The following is a 14,396-nucleotide window of genomic DNA, read 5'->3' on the forward strand; positions in this document are numbered from 1 at the left end:
TTGAAGGAAGTCTGCGGCTGCGTCATTTCTGGAGGAACGCATCAAGCTAGCAGATAAACGTTCGCTAGCTCCACATCAAAGGATGATGGCGTCTGCCGCGATGGATACAACGTAAATAAGAACCGACGTACACACGGTCCGATCAGTGTATTCACCGGTGACATTACCGGGGATATATACACGGTGAATACAAATTAGAAACGTGTTGTTATGGCGACCGGGAGCGGCGGCTTAGCGTCAAACCATGACGGTCAGGAGACCGCAGCGTTCAACTCTGTTCAGTCCGGAGCCGGATCGGTGCTCTCCAACGTGCCAGCCTCCGGTTCTGCCCGGTCCGCCTCCCCGCCCGTCCTCGGCCTTCACCGGGAGCCCATGTACAACTGGCAGGCGACGAAGAGCTCCCTGAAGGAGCGCTTCGCCTTCCTCTTCAACAACGAGCTGCTCAGCGACGTCCGGTTCCTCGTGGGGAAGGGCAGACAGGCCCAGAGGATACCGGCCCACAAATTCGTCCTGGCCGCGGGCAGTGCCGTGTTTGATGCCATGTTCAACGGGGGGATGGCCACGACCTCGACTGAAATCGAGCTGTCGGATGTGGAGCCCGCAGCCTTCCTCGCCCTGCTCAGGTAGGACAGGTGGCCACCAGACACCGAGGTTAAGCCCACTGGGTCGTTCCTCTGTTCGTTCAGCAACATGCGGCTCCAGTTGGATGTGCTGGAGGACGTGGGGCCTGAGACTGTCATTGCCCTGCACCCTGGGAAGAGCTAACTGGAGGCACCATCACAGGGACAGCCAGTGTAACTCAGATCAGTAGCTCAGGTGTAACACATTGCCAAGTATAGTAGACTAGAGACATGGGTTCACATGTCAGAGACCTCTCTGTGCACAGTCAGGTTCAGACTACCAGAAGTTCTAGAAACTGAAGAGAACATGTTTTGTTTTGGATTTAGGCGAGGGCGAAAAATGAAGTGCATTTCCTGTTTAATTGCTCAAAGACTGTACATTGTGATGAGTTCTTCCTCTGGATGAATAGAAATGAAGACACTTGAGCTGTGTTCTAATGAAGGGACTCTTTGTTTGCAATGAAGTGTTGTTCATGTCTGACAAATGTATCACCGCTGCAGTGTTTGTATCTCGTGTCTTTAAGTGCACGTGTGCTGAGTCATTGTAGGTGCTTGCCCTTGTACACTGTTAACAGAATAGTGATCACACAAGCTTTGTAGAGCTGGGTATCCTTAGAAATGTTTGAGCTTTTATAAATGCCTTTTACTTTCTGAAATTATATATATATATTTTTTACAAAACCTCTTTTTCCATTAAATTAAGTTGGTATGCACATTTTAAGACTTAAAATGTTGCAAAAACAACTGCTGTACAAGAGTATCCCCCCCTAAGTATAGTCTAAGTTATTGTGTGCCGTGGATAGTTTTCTGCTGAGGTTTGTTGCTGACGTCGTGCTTTTAATGAACTCTGGTTGGACACCGTCTACGAACTGTAAATGCATTTCTAGTCAAGAGGCTAAAATGTGATGCATTTCCTGAATTATTTGGTGGATAACTACATGAATGCCTGACCATGACCATTGTTCTGCTGCCCGTTTCCTTTCCACAGGTTCTTGTATTCGGACGAGGTCCACATTGGTCCTGAGACTGTGATGACGACTCTGTATACGGCAAAGAAGTACGCGGTCCCTGCTCTGGAGAGCCACTGTGTGGAGTTTCTCACCAGGCACCTCAGAGCCGACAACGCGTTCATGCTCCTCACGCAGGTTGTTGTCACAGCTGCCGTCTAGTACATACTTGACCCCTAAACTCTCTGGCATTAACCTTTGGTTTGGAACCTTGAATTTCCATCTATCAAGATTACCTGATTCCTATTCATCTCCTTAGCCCCATACATGTTCAGGTATTACTCACAGACATATTTATTACATTTTAAAAAGCTGATGCTTTTATTCAAAGCGACTTACATTTATACAGCGTAGACACCGCTACGGGGAGCAAATCAGGGTTAAGAGTCTTGCTCAAGGACACGTCGACTAGCCGTGAGCTAACCACTGACCTGCTAACCACTGGCCCTCAGTCGCTCCACGGTAATATTCAATATTACACACAGTGTGATGAATCAAAAGTGTGTCAAAGGGACATTTGACGGCAACATGTTTTTCCAGAAATATTTGTTCAGCTGAGACATTACTTCTGGAAACGCACATCGCTTTTTTGATGCTTTGAGCGCCACAATTTAATTCCCAGTTAACCTCCCATTTTATAGGAGCGGCAGCAGAAACTTCTCGGTCAGAAACCACCTGGAGAAAGTGAGAAATATGTTCACAGTATTCTATGTGAACCCTTTGGGACACAACAAGTAAATATGTTTTGCAGAGCGGAGCAGGAGGTTTTAATAATGCAGTGATCAGATTTTTAAGGCGGTCTCCTGGGGCCAAATAGGAATCGTGTTTTAACAATTCCATTCCGTCGGCTGGAAAGTGTCAGACCCTTCCAGTGGAGGATGAAGCCATTTTTCTCTCTGTGTATCCCCACAGGACCATCTTGCAGCCATCAATGGTTGAGTTTTTATGACATTAGCTTGTGCTATTTTTGGTTCATGCTGCCGTTTTGTTTGGCTTCAGCATTTTGTCCTTTTTCATTTTCCAACACAAAGAGAAAAAGACACGCATCTCCAACAGTGTGCTCTTCAATACCAGTGCCATCGCTCGATTACTCATTTTAAGTTCATTAACATTTAATGAAGTCTTGAGCGATTCTTTTGGCCAAAAAGCTTTAATCTATCAGACTTGAATGTTGGTTTTCCAAAATCAGGTGGTGTTAGAATCGGTTGACTGCTTTATTTCCCCCAACATCTTTTGGTTAGTCTAACACAATATTTAGTATAAAAAGGAGATGACTTTTTAAAAATCATAGGTGCATGAAAATAAGTGAACAGTATCTACTAATAGATACTAATGTGGCTTATTGTGTGCTTTGATTACAGGCAAGGTTATTTGATGAGCCTCAACTCGCCAGCCTGTGCTTGGACACCATAGACAAAAGCACTGCGGATGCAATAAACGCAGAGGGTTTTACAGATATTGACCTCGGTACGTGAGTCTTCTTGACACAATGTTTTTTTCTTTTCTCGTCTGGATGTAAACTGACAACTACTCTGTGCATTTGTGCGTGTAGAAACTTTATGTGCAGTGCTACAAAGAGACACACTCAGCATCAGGGAGAACCGCTTGTTCGGTGCGGTGGTACGCTGGGCAGATGCCGAGTGTTACAGACAACAGCTTCCCCCAACTTCTGAGAACAAACAGACGGTTCTGGGCAAAGCCCTCCCGCTCATTCGCTTCCCGCTCATGACCGTGGAGGAGTTCGCTGCAGGTAAGCGCACCAAAAATATATCATTTGTTTCTCTTCTGTGCAATGGTACTTCTTTTTTTCCCTCTTCTTTTTAACACTATTCTGACCATTTCAGCCAAACGTTTTCATCATGTTCCTGATGTGTCCATACAGCTCAAACCACAGAAACCAGCTTGATATTCTTTCTTGTGCAACAGGGCCTGCCCAGTCTGGAATATTGTTCGATCGGGAGGTGGTAAATCTGTTTTTACACTTTACAGTAAACCCCAAACCACGGGTCGACTACATCGACAGGCCCCGCTGCTGCCTCAGGGGGGAGGAGTGCAGCATTAATAGATTCCAGCAGGTTGAGAGTCGATGGGGGTACAGTGGTACCAGTGACAGAATCAGGTGAGATTACTGACATCGGTGGTCAAATGTTAATCTAAACAAACTTGCTTTGAAGTTACTTCTTTTTTTCCTTTTGTCTAATTTTCTTTTGCCATCTGCCTTTCTCCCTCTGCAGATTCAATGTTAATAAAAGAATATCCATAGTGGGTTTTGGCCTGTATGGTTCAATACATGGACCCACTGACTATCAGGTCAACATACAGGTAACTTCTGCCATCAAGGCATCCTGATGTTATGGGAAGTTCTGTGTATTCTTCTTTCATATTGGTATGCATTACACAAAGTTTGTTATCTTTTTATTTGACAAAGCTGTACATTGTCTTCACTCGAGCATCAATGGAAAAACAAAGGGTTTTAAAACCGCTCAATACATTTTCATACAAAGTACAAGTTGGATCCATTTGGCATCAGTGGCACTACTTGACCGTCTTTGTTACATTTTATTCAGATTCCTTTCAAGGCTGTGTTGTGAGCCCACTTCCCCGCCTCCTGTATGTTTTGTAATTCCTCTCCAGTTAGAGGTTTGCTGGAATTCCCACAGCTAATGTGAACTACCTTGGAGAACCTTGTTTCCAGTTGTGACGAGGCTTGTATCAGCATAACATTCTGATCTGAAGAAAACACTGCTGATAGAGAAGTCTCGGTCTATGCCTCTTTCACAGTGCCTAATTTTCTAAAATTCATTGTAAATGTACACAACTCTTCTAATTGAAAGCTTAAACTGTCACAGTACTTGTCAGATGTAAAAAGTAAAGGAATGTTTTGTGCATATTATATTATTTTGGTCACAGCCAATGCTTCCAGTTGCCAACCAGAATTCACTAAACAGATGAACCCAGACACAGACCTACCAGCTATGTGTTTTAACATTTGACGCTTTCTCCACCAACGATATTGTCCTGTTCTGCAGATTTTAGAGAGCGACAAGCGCATTACACTGGGGCAGAACGACACAGGCTTCAACTGTGACGGCACAGCAAACACGTTCAGAGTGATGTTCAAAGAGCCGGTGGAAATCCTACCCAATGTCAGCTACACTGCATGTGCCACCTTAAAGGTCAGTCTGAATTTGCAGTAATTAAAACATGTATTACTGCATAAATTATGTTTATTTATGTTGGTTTGTTTTTAACCCACTTGATTTAGGATGAACATAATCTCCTTTTCATGTTTACACCCCCAGGGCCCAGACTCCCATTATGGCACAAAGGGGTTAAAGAAAGTGACCCAGGAATCAGCAACGGGGACCAAGACGACGTTCTTGTTTTTTAGCTCGCCAGGAAATAACAACGGTACATCAGTGGAGGACGGGCAGATCCCAGAGATAATCTACTACATCTAGACTTAACACGGCATCTCGCTGGTACACTGAACCAGGGAGACCTCAGACTGCTGCAAAGACTAGACTGCTGGAGATAAATGTAGTGCCTCATAATCCCTTGGAATATAGAATGTGTGTGTTAGAGAGAGTGAGTGTGAGTGTGTGTCAATACAATAATGGATTATGAATGTGGAGTTGTTTGGAAAGACAAGCTTTTTGGGCATAAATTGTATCATCAGTTGTAAATACTATAATACTGGTGTCCCATGTGTGTTGTTATTGGTAGGCTGTCACTGCAGGGTTATTTTATCCTGCACGAGTGAAACTAGAGACGGCTACCATGTTTTGGTTGGCGCCATGTCATTCTATTTTCTCAGTTTTTGCTGTTGTATTTGCTGAAAGTATAATATTTGCATATTTTTTATTGTCCACTGCTTATCAGTTATTCAGCAGGTATCTTGAAGTACTTTGTTTTTGCATTGTATTAAGGATCCATGTGTGTTATGTAACCGTGCCAGTGGTACATGCTGTACTTTATGACTTCATGTTTGCCTAGCACTACATTAAAATGTAAAAAGAAAGAAGAAATTACTCAAGACTTTTATGCTGAAATAAATGAACACAATGACATTTTTTTGCTTTTTGGCATTAAAATGGTGTAAACTTGTGTCCTTCGATAGACTGCATAAAGTTGAACCTTTGATGTGTCATTCCTCTTTCTGCCACCAGGGGGCGCCACACGCCAGCTCAAACGCCGAAACGTATTCATGACGGAGTAGGAAGGATTTATCCGCGGTTCAATCTGAGGGGGTTGGGATAAGATCAAAGGAAAGTCAAAACATGCTAAGCAAACAGGTCATTAACTATTAATATGTAACAGGCAGAAATCAACAGGTCGAACTGTAGAATCGCAGACAAACGCAGCGAAGGGAAGTATTCAGATGCTTAAGTATCATCGCGAAGTCTACTTTGATATTGAAAGCACTGGTTCTATAGTGACGTTGGCCTAGAGGCCGTTATAGCTGGTCGAGGTGGAGTTTATTTCGACTTCTAGTCGCGTAGTTTAGTCTAGTGGTTCCTAAAGGGTCACAATTAAACGAGGAGTTGTAAGATGTTAATTCTAATTAAGAAAAAAGAAAAAAGTTCTACAAAACTGAATTTTTGTGTGAAACATTGAATAATTTCAACTCAAACTGTTATGAAACAGTCACTGAGAAGGGAAATATATCTTTAACTAGTTCCATCTGAAACGTGACAAGAGGCTGGACATGGATTTATTATTATATTATAAACGGGCCACAAGCCACACGTGTTGGGAACCATCGCTTTAATCTCACAGCATGTATTTCATAGGCTTACATGTTTTATTTAAAATTTGAATCTAAAAGGTAACTATAGCTGGAAAATACATGAAGTGGAGTAAATGTTATGTCTCTTTTTTCACTCAATGACATATAATTGCGTGGAAAAACTCAAGCACAAGTACCTCAAAACTGTATTGAAGTACAGTATTTAAGAAAAAGTACTTTCCACCACTGTAAATCCATAAGGTGAAGAGAAGATGCAGCTAATTAGCAAGTATGAACTACATATCTTAATATTACTCAATTAAAAGTAAATTAAAGATGTTTTTAAAAAAATCATCCCGTCCCTCAAATAAGACTATAAATACTATAAGAAAATATAAATCAGAATTTTAGATGGTCAATGCCATAATATTTCTTAAGTGATGTGCTGCTGGTAATAAATGGCGAAGTCTAAAGCCCATAATCTGTATACATTCATGTGAGAACGGCAGTGAGTGGGCTTTGAGGAGGAGAGTGATCCACGGGGGCGGTCAGGTGAGTCACCAGGACCGGAGAGCTTTTCCCAGCTGACTGCCCACTTAGACTGCAACACAACAACGGCTTGAGACAGGCTTTCAACACCCACCAGTAACACAACACTCGAAAAACCTGGTGGACAATGCAGTCCCCAGCCCACACCTGTGATGTGTAACCCCCCCCCCCCTTTCTTGGTTTGAGCCTTCTACTTGAACACTGACAGCATGGGAGAGGATGTATGCCTCTGCTGTGACAGCATATGACACATGACTTTACAGGACTGACGTTGTGCAGTTAGGCTTACAGAGTCAGACTTTAGCAAAACAGAGAAATGCTTTTTAATGTGTATATCCCATTTGTTTCCTTGTGAAAGATCATATTCAAAGTGGATGATCTATATCACAAGGAGGGAGCTTGGAACATTCAGGCGTTGGTCTTATGTTTAATTATGTGGTTGTGTGTTGAAAAAACACAACAGAATAATATAGATAATTTGATCGTGAGAAAACCAGAGCCAAAGGAATGAGTAAGTATACGTGACATATTACAGCAATAACTGAACAGATGTAAGCAGCAGCTCATTACGCCCACCTTTCTCACAATTCAAAGAACGTTTATGGAACGCCCACATGGTCCACACAATGCATAAGAAGGTAGTCCTGCATTAAAGAACATATGTTTCCACATTTATCACATGTAATCATACTCTATCCATCCATCAACCTGTAAACAGCCTCTGATGTGTAAAATATGTAGAGCAGCGATTCCCAAACTGTGGCCAGTGGGCCGCGAAGGTACTGCAGGTGGGCCGCGAGAGGTCATTTACAATAAATAAATAAAATGTTTTAAATTTTCAATTTTGAAAAGTTTGAAATTAATATAAAAATATTTATGATTTAAATTACGTGTTATTCTTTTATCTGACCTATTTTTCTGACCGCCAAACAAAACAATGTCAAATGGGGCGCCCTCTTGTAGTATTAGTTTATGTTTTGATCAGAGTTGTGATCAGCGCCGCCGCTCCCATAGCGCACTTTAATCGCTAAGCACCCCCCCCTTAACACTTCTCGGGTCGCATCGCTCTGTCTGCCGTGATGCGCGCCGACACATCCGGCACACAGCAGGGTTTTTCCTGGGTCAAAATGGGTCTTCGGCGCGCACCATCTACTCATGCACATCGAGCTGTTGAGTGAGTGATCAGCAGCTGGCCGCTCAGACAAGTCGCGCACATCACAGTTGCGTATTGATCAGACAAGAAGACACGCTTATCAACTCCAGTGTTTCCCTACTATAACAGGGTGAAATCTGACCACCCGTCACCCTGTAATTTTCGTCTACCCCCCGTCAACTCTTCTCGGCTCGCGCGCGCTAGAGCTCCGATGCCGTCGCGCGCATCCCGGCTGAGGTGAGCACACCTCAGTGTTAAATTACGGTTTAGGCGCGCGCCCACATTTTCTCTATGCAGGAAAAACCCTGCACAGGTGAACACCCTCTCACTAGCCCCCGTCGTCGTCGTCGTCAACGCTGGTTGTAATTTAAGGCTTGGGTGGGCCGCAGAAGATTTTCAGATTTCAAATTGGGCCGCGGCATTCTTGAGTTTGGGAACCGCTGATGTAGAGTTCCCCTTTTAAAGAATTACATTTATGTTAATTCAAGGCTTCATTCAGGTCTGTTCGGTCAGTCGCATTCATTAAAAGCACATTGGGACATTTCTTAACACTCATTATCAAAGATTAATTTTCCTGAAAACTGAATCAGGTCGGCCGAAGTCTGAACTCAATCGGTCGTCCTGCAATTCGACTTCAGCGTGCTGCCCATCCTGTAATCCGCCAGCTGTTTCATTTATTTAAATATTCAGTATATTTCACATCAACATCCACCTGCAGGGACGAGGGAGAGGAGAGAGTGTGTGTGTGTGTGTGTGTGTGTGTGTGTGTGTGTGTGTGTGCGTGTGTGCGGGTCCATACATGTCCAGCTAGTGAGAGTTATGCAATCTGTATTGCGATGAAGACTGTAATTAATGAAGTATGATGAAACATATGTACACCTGGTAAACATAAACGAAATATTCAACCATATCTTGTGTATTATTATACAATTTCCTAAATGGTAATTGATCATATTGTTGTATCTGTCATTAGCGCTTCTTTGAAAAATGACAATTTTGTATTTATTTTACTCTGAGGTCATAAGAGATTATTTCCAGATCTGTTTTTCAGAACTTTGTCAAGTTGAACTTTGTCTGGCTTCTATTTTAATTTATTTTATTTTATACCTTTGGATCCTGTTTACGCTTGGATTATTTAAAACAACAATGTCATTCATGAATAAAATACAAATATTATGAGATAAATCCAAATAATGAGACACTGAGCGAGTCACATGTCTTGAGTAAAGAGTTTAAGTTGAGACGGTACGATCAGGTGGTTTAGTTGCCACGCTGAGACTCCATGGCAAGCAACATCAACCGTATACCTCGAATGACTTATTTTGAAGCAGTAGTTTAAAAAAGAAAAGGATAATTTGTTGTATTCCCTGAAACCGTGTGTCTGTGCCCTTTGAGTGAATTGCTGCCTTGTTGCAGAATGGAAAACCACATTTACATTTAACACGCTGCTAAATATAAGAATGACAAAAACATATTCTATATATATTTGACACCTATCTTACCTTACAGTATGTGGCAGTAGTCACAGTGGTAAAGGCAAAGGACATTTACACTTAGGTACAATTTGACTTTCCATGTTCTGCTAATATTTACCCCACTAAGAAGAGCTAAAGTTCCTATATTTCCAACACTAAAAGTATACATTACAAGAAATATTCTCAACTTGTAAAATACAACATATATCGATAAAGATGAAATCCCTGCTCGTGAAATAGAAATGTCTCGTGCTGTCCCTCTGTCACATTTCACATGTCTCTGAGCCACCAGCAGTTCCATCAAAGACAGATGTGTCGGCTAAACACATGGAGTCATTTAAATAACTGTTTAAGGCCCAAGAGTGTCTGAAAGGTTTATTACAGATTTGTGGAGCAGCACTTTGTTTTTCTTATTTCCTCCCCTATTAATCATCAGGTATCTTGTGGCTCTTTTGAAGGGGCCTGACCCCTAACTTGGGGACCACTGGACTTAACTACCTGTAAATAAAGTAGTTAAAACTATTACAGATACTTTCATTTATTTATACTTTAACCCTTGTGTTGCCTTCGGGTCAATTTGACCCGATTCAATGTTTCACCCTCCTGTCGCCTTCGGGTCAATATGACCCGATTCAATGTTTAACCCTCCTGTTACCTTTATATTTACTAACATATTTTACCCTTGAGGTCAATATGACCCCAGCTATTAAAATCTCCAGAAAATTATTAGAATTAATATTGTTTTCCAAGTTTAAGTGTGTACTTTATGTTTGTTTGTTGACTCCCAAAAGAACACCGACATTAAACATTGAATCGGGTCAAAATGACCCGAAGGCAACACAAGGGTTAAGCACATTTTAATGAAAAATATGTTAACAAGCGGCAGCGGAATCCATGGTCTCTAAACAGAGGACCTGAGCAGCTGCACGATTAACTCAGAGAGCACGCAGTTAGATAGATAGATATATACTTTATTAATCCCCAAGGGGAAATTTGTCGTGACAGTAGCAGCAACACACAAGAATAAAAACAAAACACAAAATATAAGAAACAGGGATGAAAGATATAGAAGTATACAAGTAAAATAAAAGTAAAATACAAAACATATATGTAAATATACAACACACATGCATACACAACACACAACAACACTGACAAATCAAATACAAAAATATTAAATATAGACAGAGTGCAAAAAGCAAAGTGTGTGTATGAGTGCAGAGCAAATGAAATGAAATGTGTGTGTAGTGCAAACAAATGAGATGTGTGAAGTGCAGATCAACATAGTGTAAGTATTCAGTTATTGCACTATGATCTGGCAAGAGGTGATCTGTTGTAGAGCCTCATAGCCGTCGGCAGGAATGTTCTCCTGTATCTCTCCTTGTGGCAGCGGAGCGTGAGGAGACGTCTGGAGAAAGTCCTCCTCTGTCCCTGTAGGAGGTGGTGGAGAGGGTGGTCCGGGTTGTCCAATATGGACACAAGTTTCTTCAACGTCCTCCTCTCCACCACCTGTTCCAGGTGCTCCAGCTGGCAGCCGATGATGGAGCCAGCCTTCCTAACCAGTTTGTTAAGACGGCTGGTGTCACGGCCGATGCTGCTCCCCAGCAGACAATGGCAAAGTGCAGCACACTGGCCACAACCGACTGGTAGAATAACTCCAGCATCTTGCTGCACACGTTGAAGGATCAAGCTTCCAGGAAAAGAGTCGACTCATCCCTTCTTGTACACAGCGTTGATGTTGGCCTTCCTGTTCAGTCGACTGTCGATGGAGACGCCCACGTACTTGTACTCCTCCACCATGTCCACGTCCACTCCCAGGACACTCAGAGGTGTAGGAGCTGTCGCCTCCTCCTGAAGTCCACCACCATCTCTCTGGTCTTGGCCACGTTCAGCCGCAGGTGGTTCTCATCGCCCACTTTACAAAGTCACTCACCACTGCCCTGTACTCCTCCTCCCGTCCATCCCTAATACACCCGACCACTGCAGAGTCATCAGAGTACTTCTGCAGATGGCATGACTCCGTGTTGTACTGGAAGTCACTGGTGTACAGGGTGAAGAGGAAGGAGACAGAACAGTTCCTGTGGGCTCCAACATCACTGACCCCGTTCCAGACAGCACACGCCCATTCTGACAAACTGTGGCCTGCCTGTGAGGTAGTCAGTGATCCAGGAGATGGTGGACGCGTCCACACGGCCACCCGCAGCTTCTCACTCAGCAGCAGTGGCTGGATGGTGTTAAATGCACTGGAGAAGTCAAAGAAAGTGACTCTCACAGAGACACCGGTTCCATCCAGGTGCGACTGAGCTCGTGCAGCAGGTAGATGATGGCGTCGTCCACTCCCACATGAGGCTGGTAAGCAAATTGCAGAGGGTCCAGCGACGATTTCACCTGCGGCGGAGGTGGGCCAAGACCAGCCTCCAGCACCTTCATCACATGGGAGGTGAGGCGACGGTCGGTAGTCGTTGAGGCCAGATGGTGTTGACTTCTTTGGGACAGGGACCAGGCACGACGTCTTCCACAGCACCGGGACTTCCCCCAGCCTCAGGCTGAGGTTGAAGAGGCGCTGCAGGACACCAGACAGCTGGGTGGCGCAGGTCTTTAGGACCCTGGGGCTGATGCCATCAGGACCTTCAGCTCTGCGCTGGAGTAGTTTCTCCAGCTGTCTTCTCACCTGGTCAGTCGTCACAGAGAGAGGGGGGAGGGTGGAGGAGCCCATTGTTATTGAGGGCTCGGTGGATGTGCAGCTCAGTTGGACGAGCAGTTGGACGAGTTGCCATCAAACCGGATCTGCAGCAGCAATAATTAAGTCGAAGTGTACGTATCAGCGCGTGCTCTCTATCTGCACGTGTGCCACGTGATTGTGTGCAATCTTGCACAGATCTGTACGGTACAAAGCTGGGGGGCATTTGTTTCTACGGAGACACACCTCCGCCATTTACACACGTCACATGAGCACTCCCCACTGTCTGCTGGGGGTTGGCTGGCCCAGGCCATCCTTTGCTCCATGCGCTCTCCAACACCAGATGTAGGTCGCCGAGTTCTGCAGGGGCTGGGGGATGTGGTGTGTGTGTGTGTTGGTGGGGAGGTTGTGGTGTTTTGCGCGCACACGTGTATGTCTGCATGCACTTGCAAAAGGGGGGGTATAGAATGATGATTGTAGTGGATGAGTTCGTCATCAAGGACATTGGCCCCCAGCGCTGTCACAGCGCATCATCACAAACGGGCCACATGAAGCCTGACAGCCCAGCAGACTCTGGTCCCTCCCTGATGCTCTATTGTTCTCCATCGGTGACGCTCTCCAAGCCTCAGTTTGCATTATTAGCTTATTACTGTAATTAAAATGCATGACTGTGATTATTGAGGGCAGTGAAAGCAAATAGTGGAATGAAGCCCTAGACTGAATAACAATGTTGTAGTGTTGATTCGTTTTGTTGATGCAATAACACAATGTAATCCAAAATGCTTTATTAACTAGATAAAGGAATGAAATAAGAGTGCCAACTACTCTGTGGCACCCTATACAAAGGACCAGATGAGTGTGTTTATCCCCCTGGATTAGTTTAGGTGAACTTTAAACAGGAACCAGTTCCACAGGATTGCCAAATAGCACTAAACACAAAGTGTGGCTGAGATTGCAGCTATTTGGACATCAAAAAAAGTAAAGTGGAAAAATGAAACGTTTGACTTGATTCATTGTGGGCAACTCAAATGTATACCAATTTGTATATTTACAATAAATACACAATTCCACATATTCACAATAAAGCCATTTCATTTTTAATGTCTCTGTCCAGCAAATCCCTGCTCTATGAAGACGCAGCAATCTGGGGTGAAGTCTCTAATCTAAACTGATTACAGCCTTCCTCGCCGTGAGCCAGTTCTCCCACTTACACACACAGGTAAAGTCCAAATGAACGGTTAACCCCGTCCTCACCACAGCCATGAATAGAAACCACTGAATGGCATTCAGGCAGCAATAAAACAATGCAGTGGGTCTGCAGTGTGTTGTGGATCAGTCAAGTGGACCAATGTGACCAAAGTCCCCTTTTGTTGCTTAATTTAACAAATGCTTTGAAACGACTTGACACACGAGCGCCGACATCTTTAGGCAATGGGCTATATAGACAATGATGCATGTAGCAATAATGCATTAATGATGCATATGAATATTTCAGTTGCTTTTCAGTGTGTGAACTATTGGTCCAGGGCTTGCGCTGAGCCATTTATGGTAAATCCCGCTTTCCTTTCACACGCAGTGCAGTCGTTCAGGCTATTTGTTTTGATGTGCCAGCCAGGAGACTAACATTTAAAGGCCAGGACCGGTGACGTGTGATTTCAGCGTATCCTTCGTTTCTGACAGAGGGCAATAACATCGTCTAGGAAAGAAGATAGTGATGTAAAGTAGTTTAAGACTTGGAGAGGGTACAGTGAGGTTATTGCAAGAGAAGGTTGTCTGAACGCGCTTTAAATATAAAGTGACTTGAGTGTGTGCATTATATGGCGGCTGTAGCTCAGTGGGGTAAGAGGGCCGTCCTTCACAACCGGGGGTTGTGGGGGTTCGATCGCCCTCCCATTAGTTGCAAGTCATTGAGTCCTTGAGCAAGGCACTGACCCCCAGGTTGCTTCTCGGCGCACACCGCAGCCCACTGCTCCTCAATAACTAAGGATGGGTTAAAAACTAATTTCCTTGAGGATTCCTAAAAAAAAATAATTATTATTATACCATCTCAACAGTGGTATAAAATACTTGGATGACACTGGTCAGATTATTCTCTTCGTTTGGGGCCACTTGGGCTGGTAATCTTGACTCACTTCTAAGATAGACATGTTAAACTTTCAGCCCCATAAAACAAAAACTGCTAG

At 43.8% G+C, this 14,396-nt stretch overlaps 1 protein-coding gene across 2 annotated transcripts; it reads left to right on the plus strand.

Moving 5' to 3' along the window:
• The first annotated feature begins 70 nt into the window (after positions 1-70).
• On the plus strand, positions 71-5,734 carry LOC130192828 (BTB/POZ domain-containing protein 1-like). 2 transcript variants are annotated; one of them, XM_056413000.1, is made up of 8 exons: positions 71-623; positions 1,609-1,765; positions 2,989-3,094; positions 3,180-3,377; positions 3,554-3,746; positions 3,862-3,949; positions 4,657-4,803; positions 4,930-5,734. In XM_056413000.1, exons 1-8 carry the CDS (start codon positions 211-213, stop codon positions 5,086-5,088), a joined length of 1,461 nt encoding a protein of 486 aa, XP_056268975.1. In that variant the 5' UTR covers positions 71-210; the 3' UTR covers positions 5,089-5,734. The 2 variants fall into 2 exon arrangements, with proteins under 2 accessions (XP_056268975.1, XP_056268976.1); XM_056413001.1 differs by having other exon boundaries at positions 72-623; positions 3,617-3,746.
• The last annotated feature ends 8,662 nt before the right edge of the window (positions 5,735-14,396 follow it).

Source organism: Pseudoliparis swirei, chromosome 4, assembly GCF_029220125.1.
Source record: "Pseudoliparis swirei isolate HS2019 ecotype Mariana Trench chromosome 4, NWPU_hadal_v1, whole genome shotgun sequence".
Lineage (NCBI taxonomy): Eukaryota > Metazoa > Chordata > Actinopteri > Perciformes > Liparidae > Pseudoliparis > Pseudoliparis swirei.

Coding starts and splice junctions, on each gene's coding strand:
- LOC130192828 (XM_056413000.1), top strand. CDS start 211: ATGGCGACCGGGAGCGGCGGCTTAGCGTCAAACCATGACGGTCAGGAG. Junction 1,766..2,988: donor CGTTCATGCTCCTCACGCAG/GTTGTTGTCACA, acceptor CTTTGATTACAG/GCAAGGTTATTTGATGAGCC. Junction 3,950..4,656: donor ACTATCAGGTCAACATACAG/GTAACTTCTGCC, acceptor CCTGTTCTGCAG/ATTTTAGAGAGCGACAAGCG.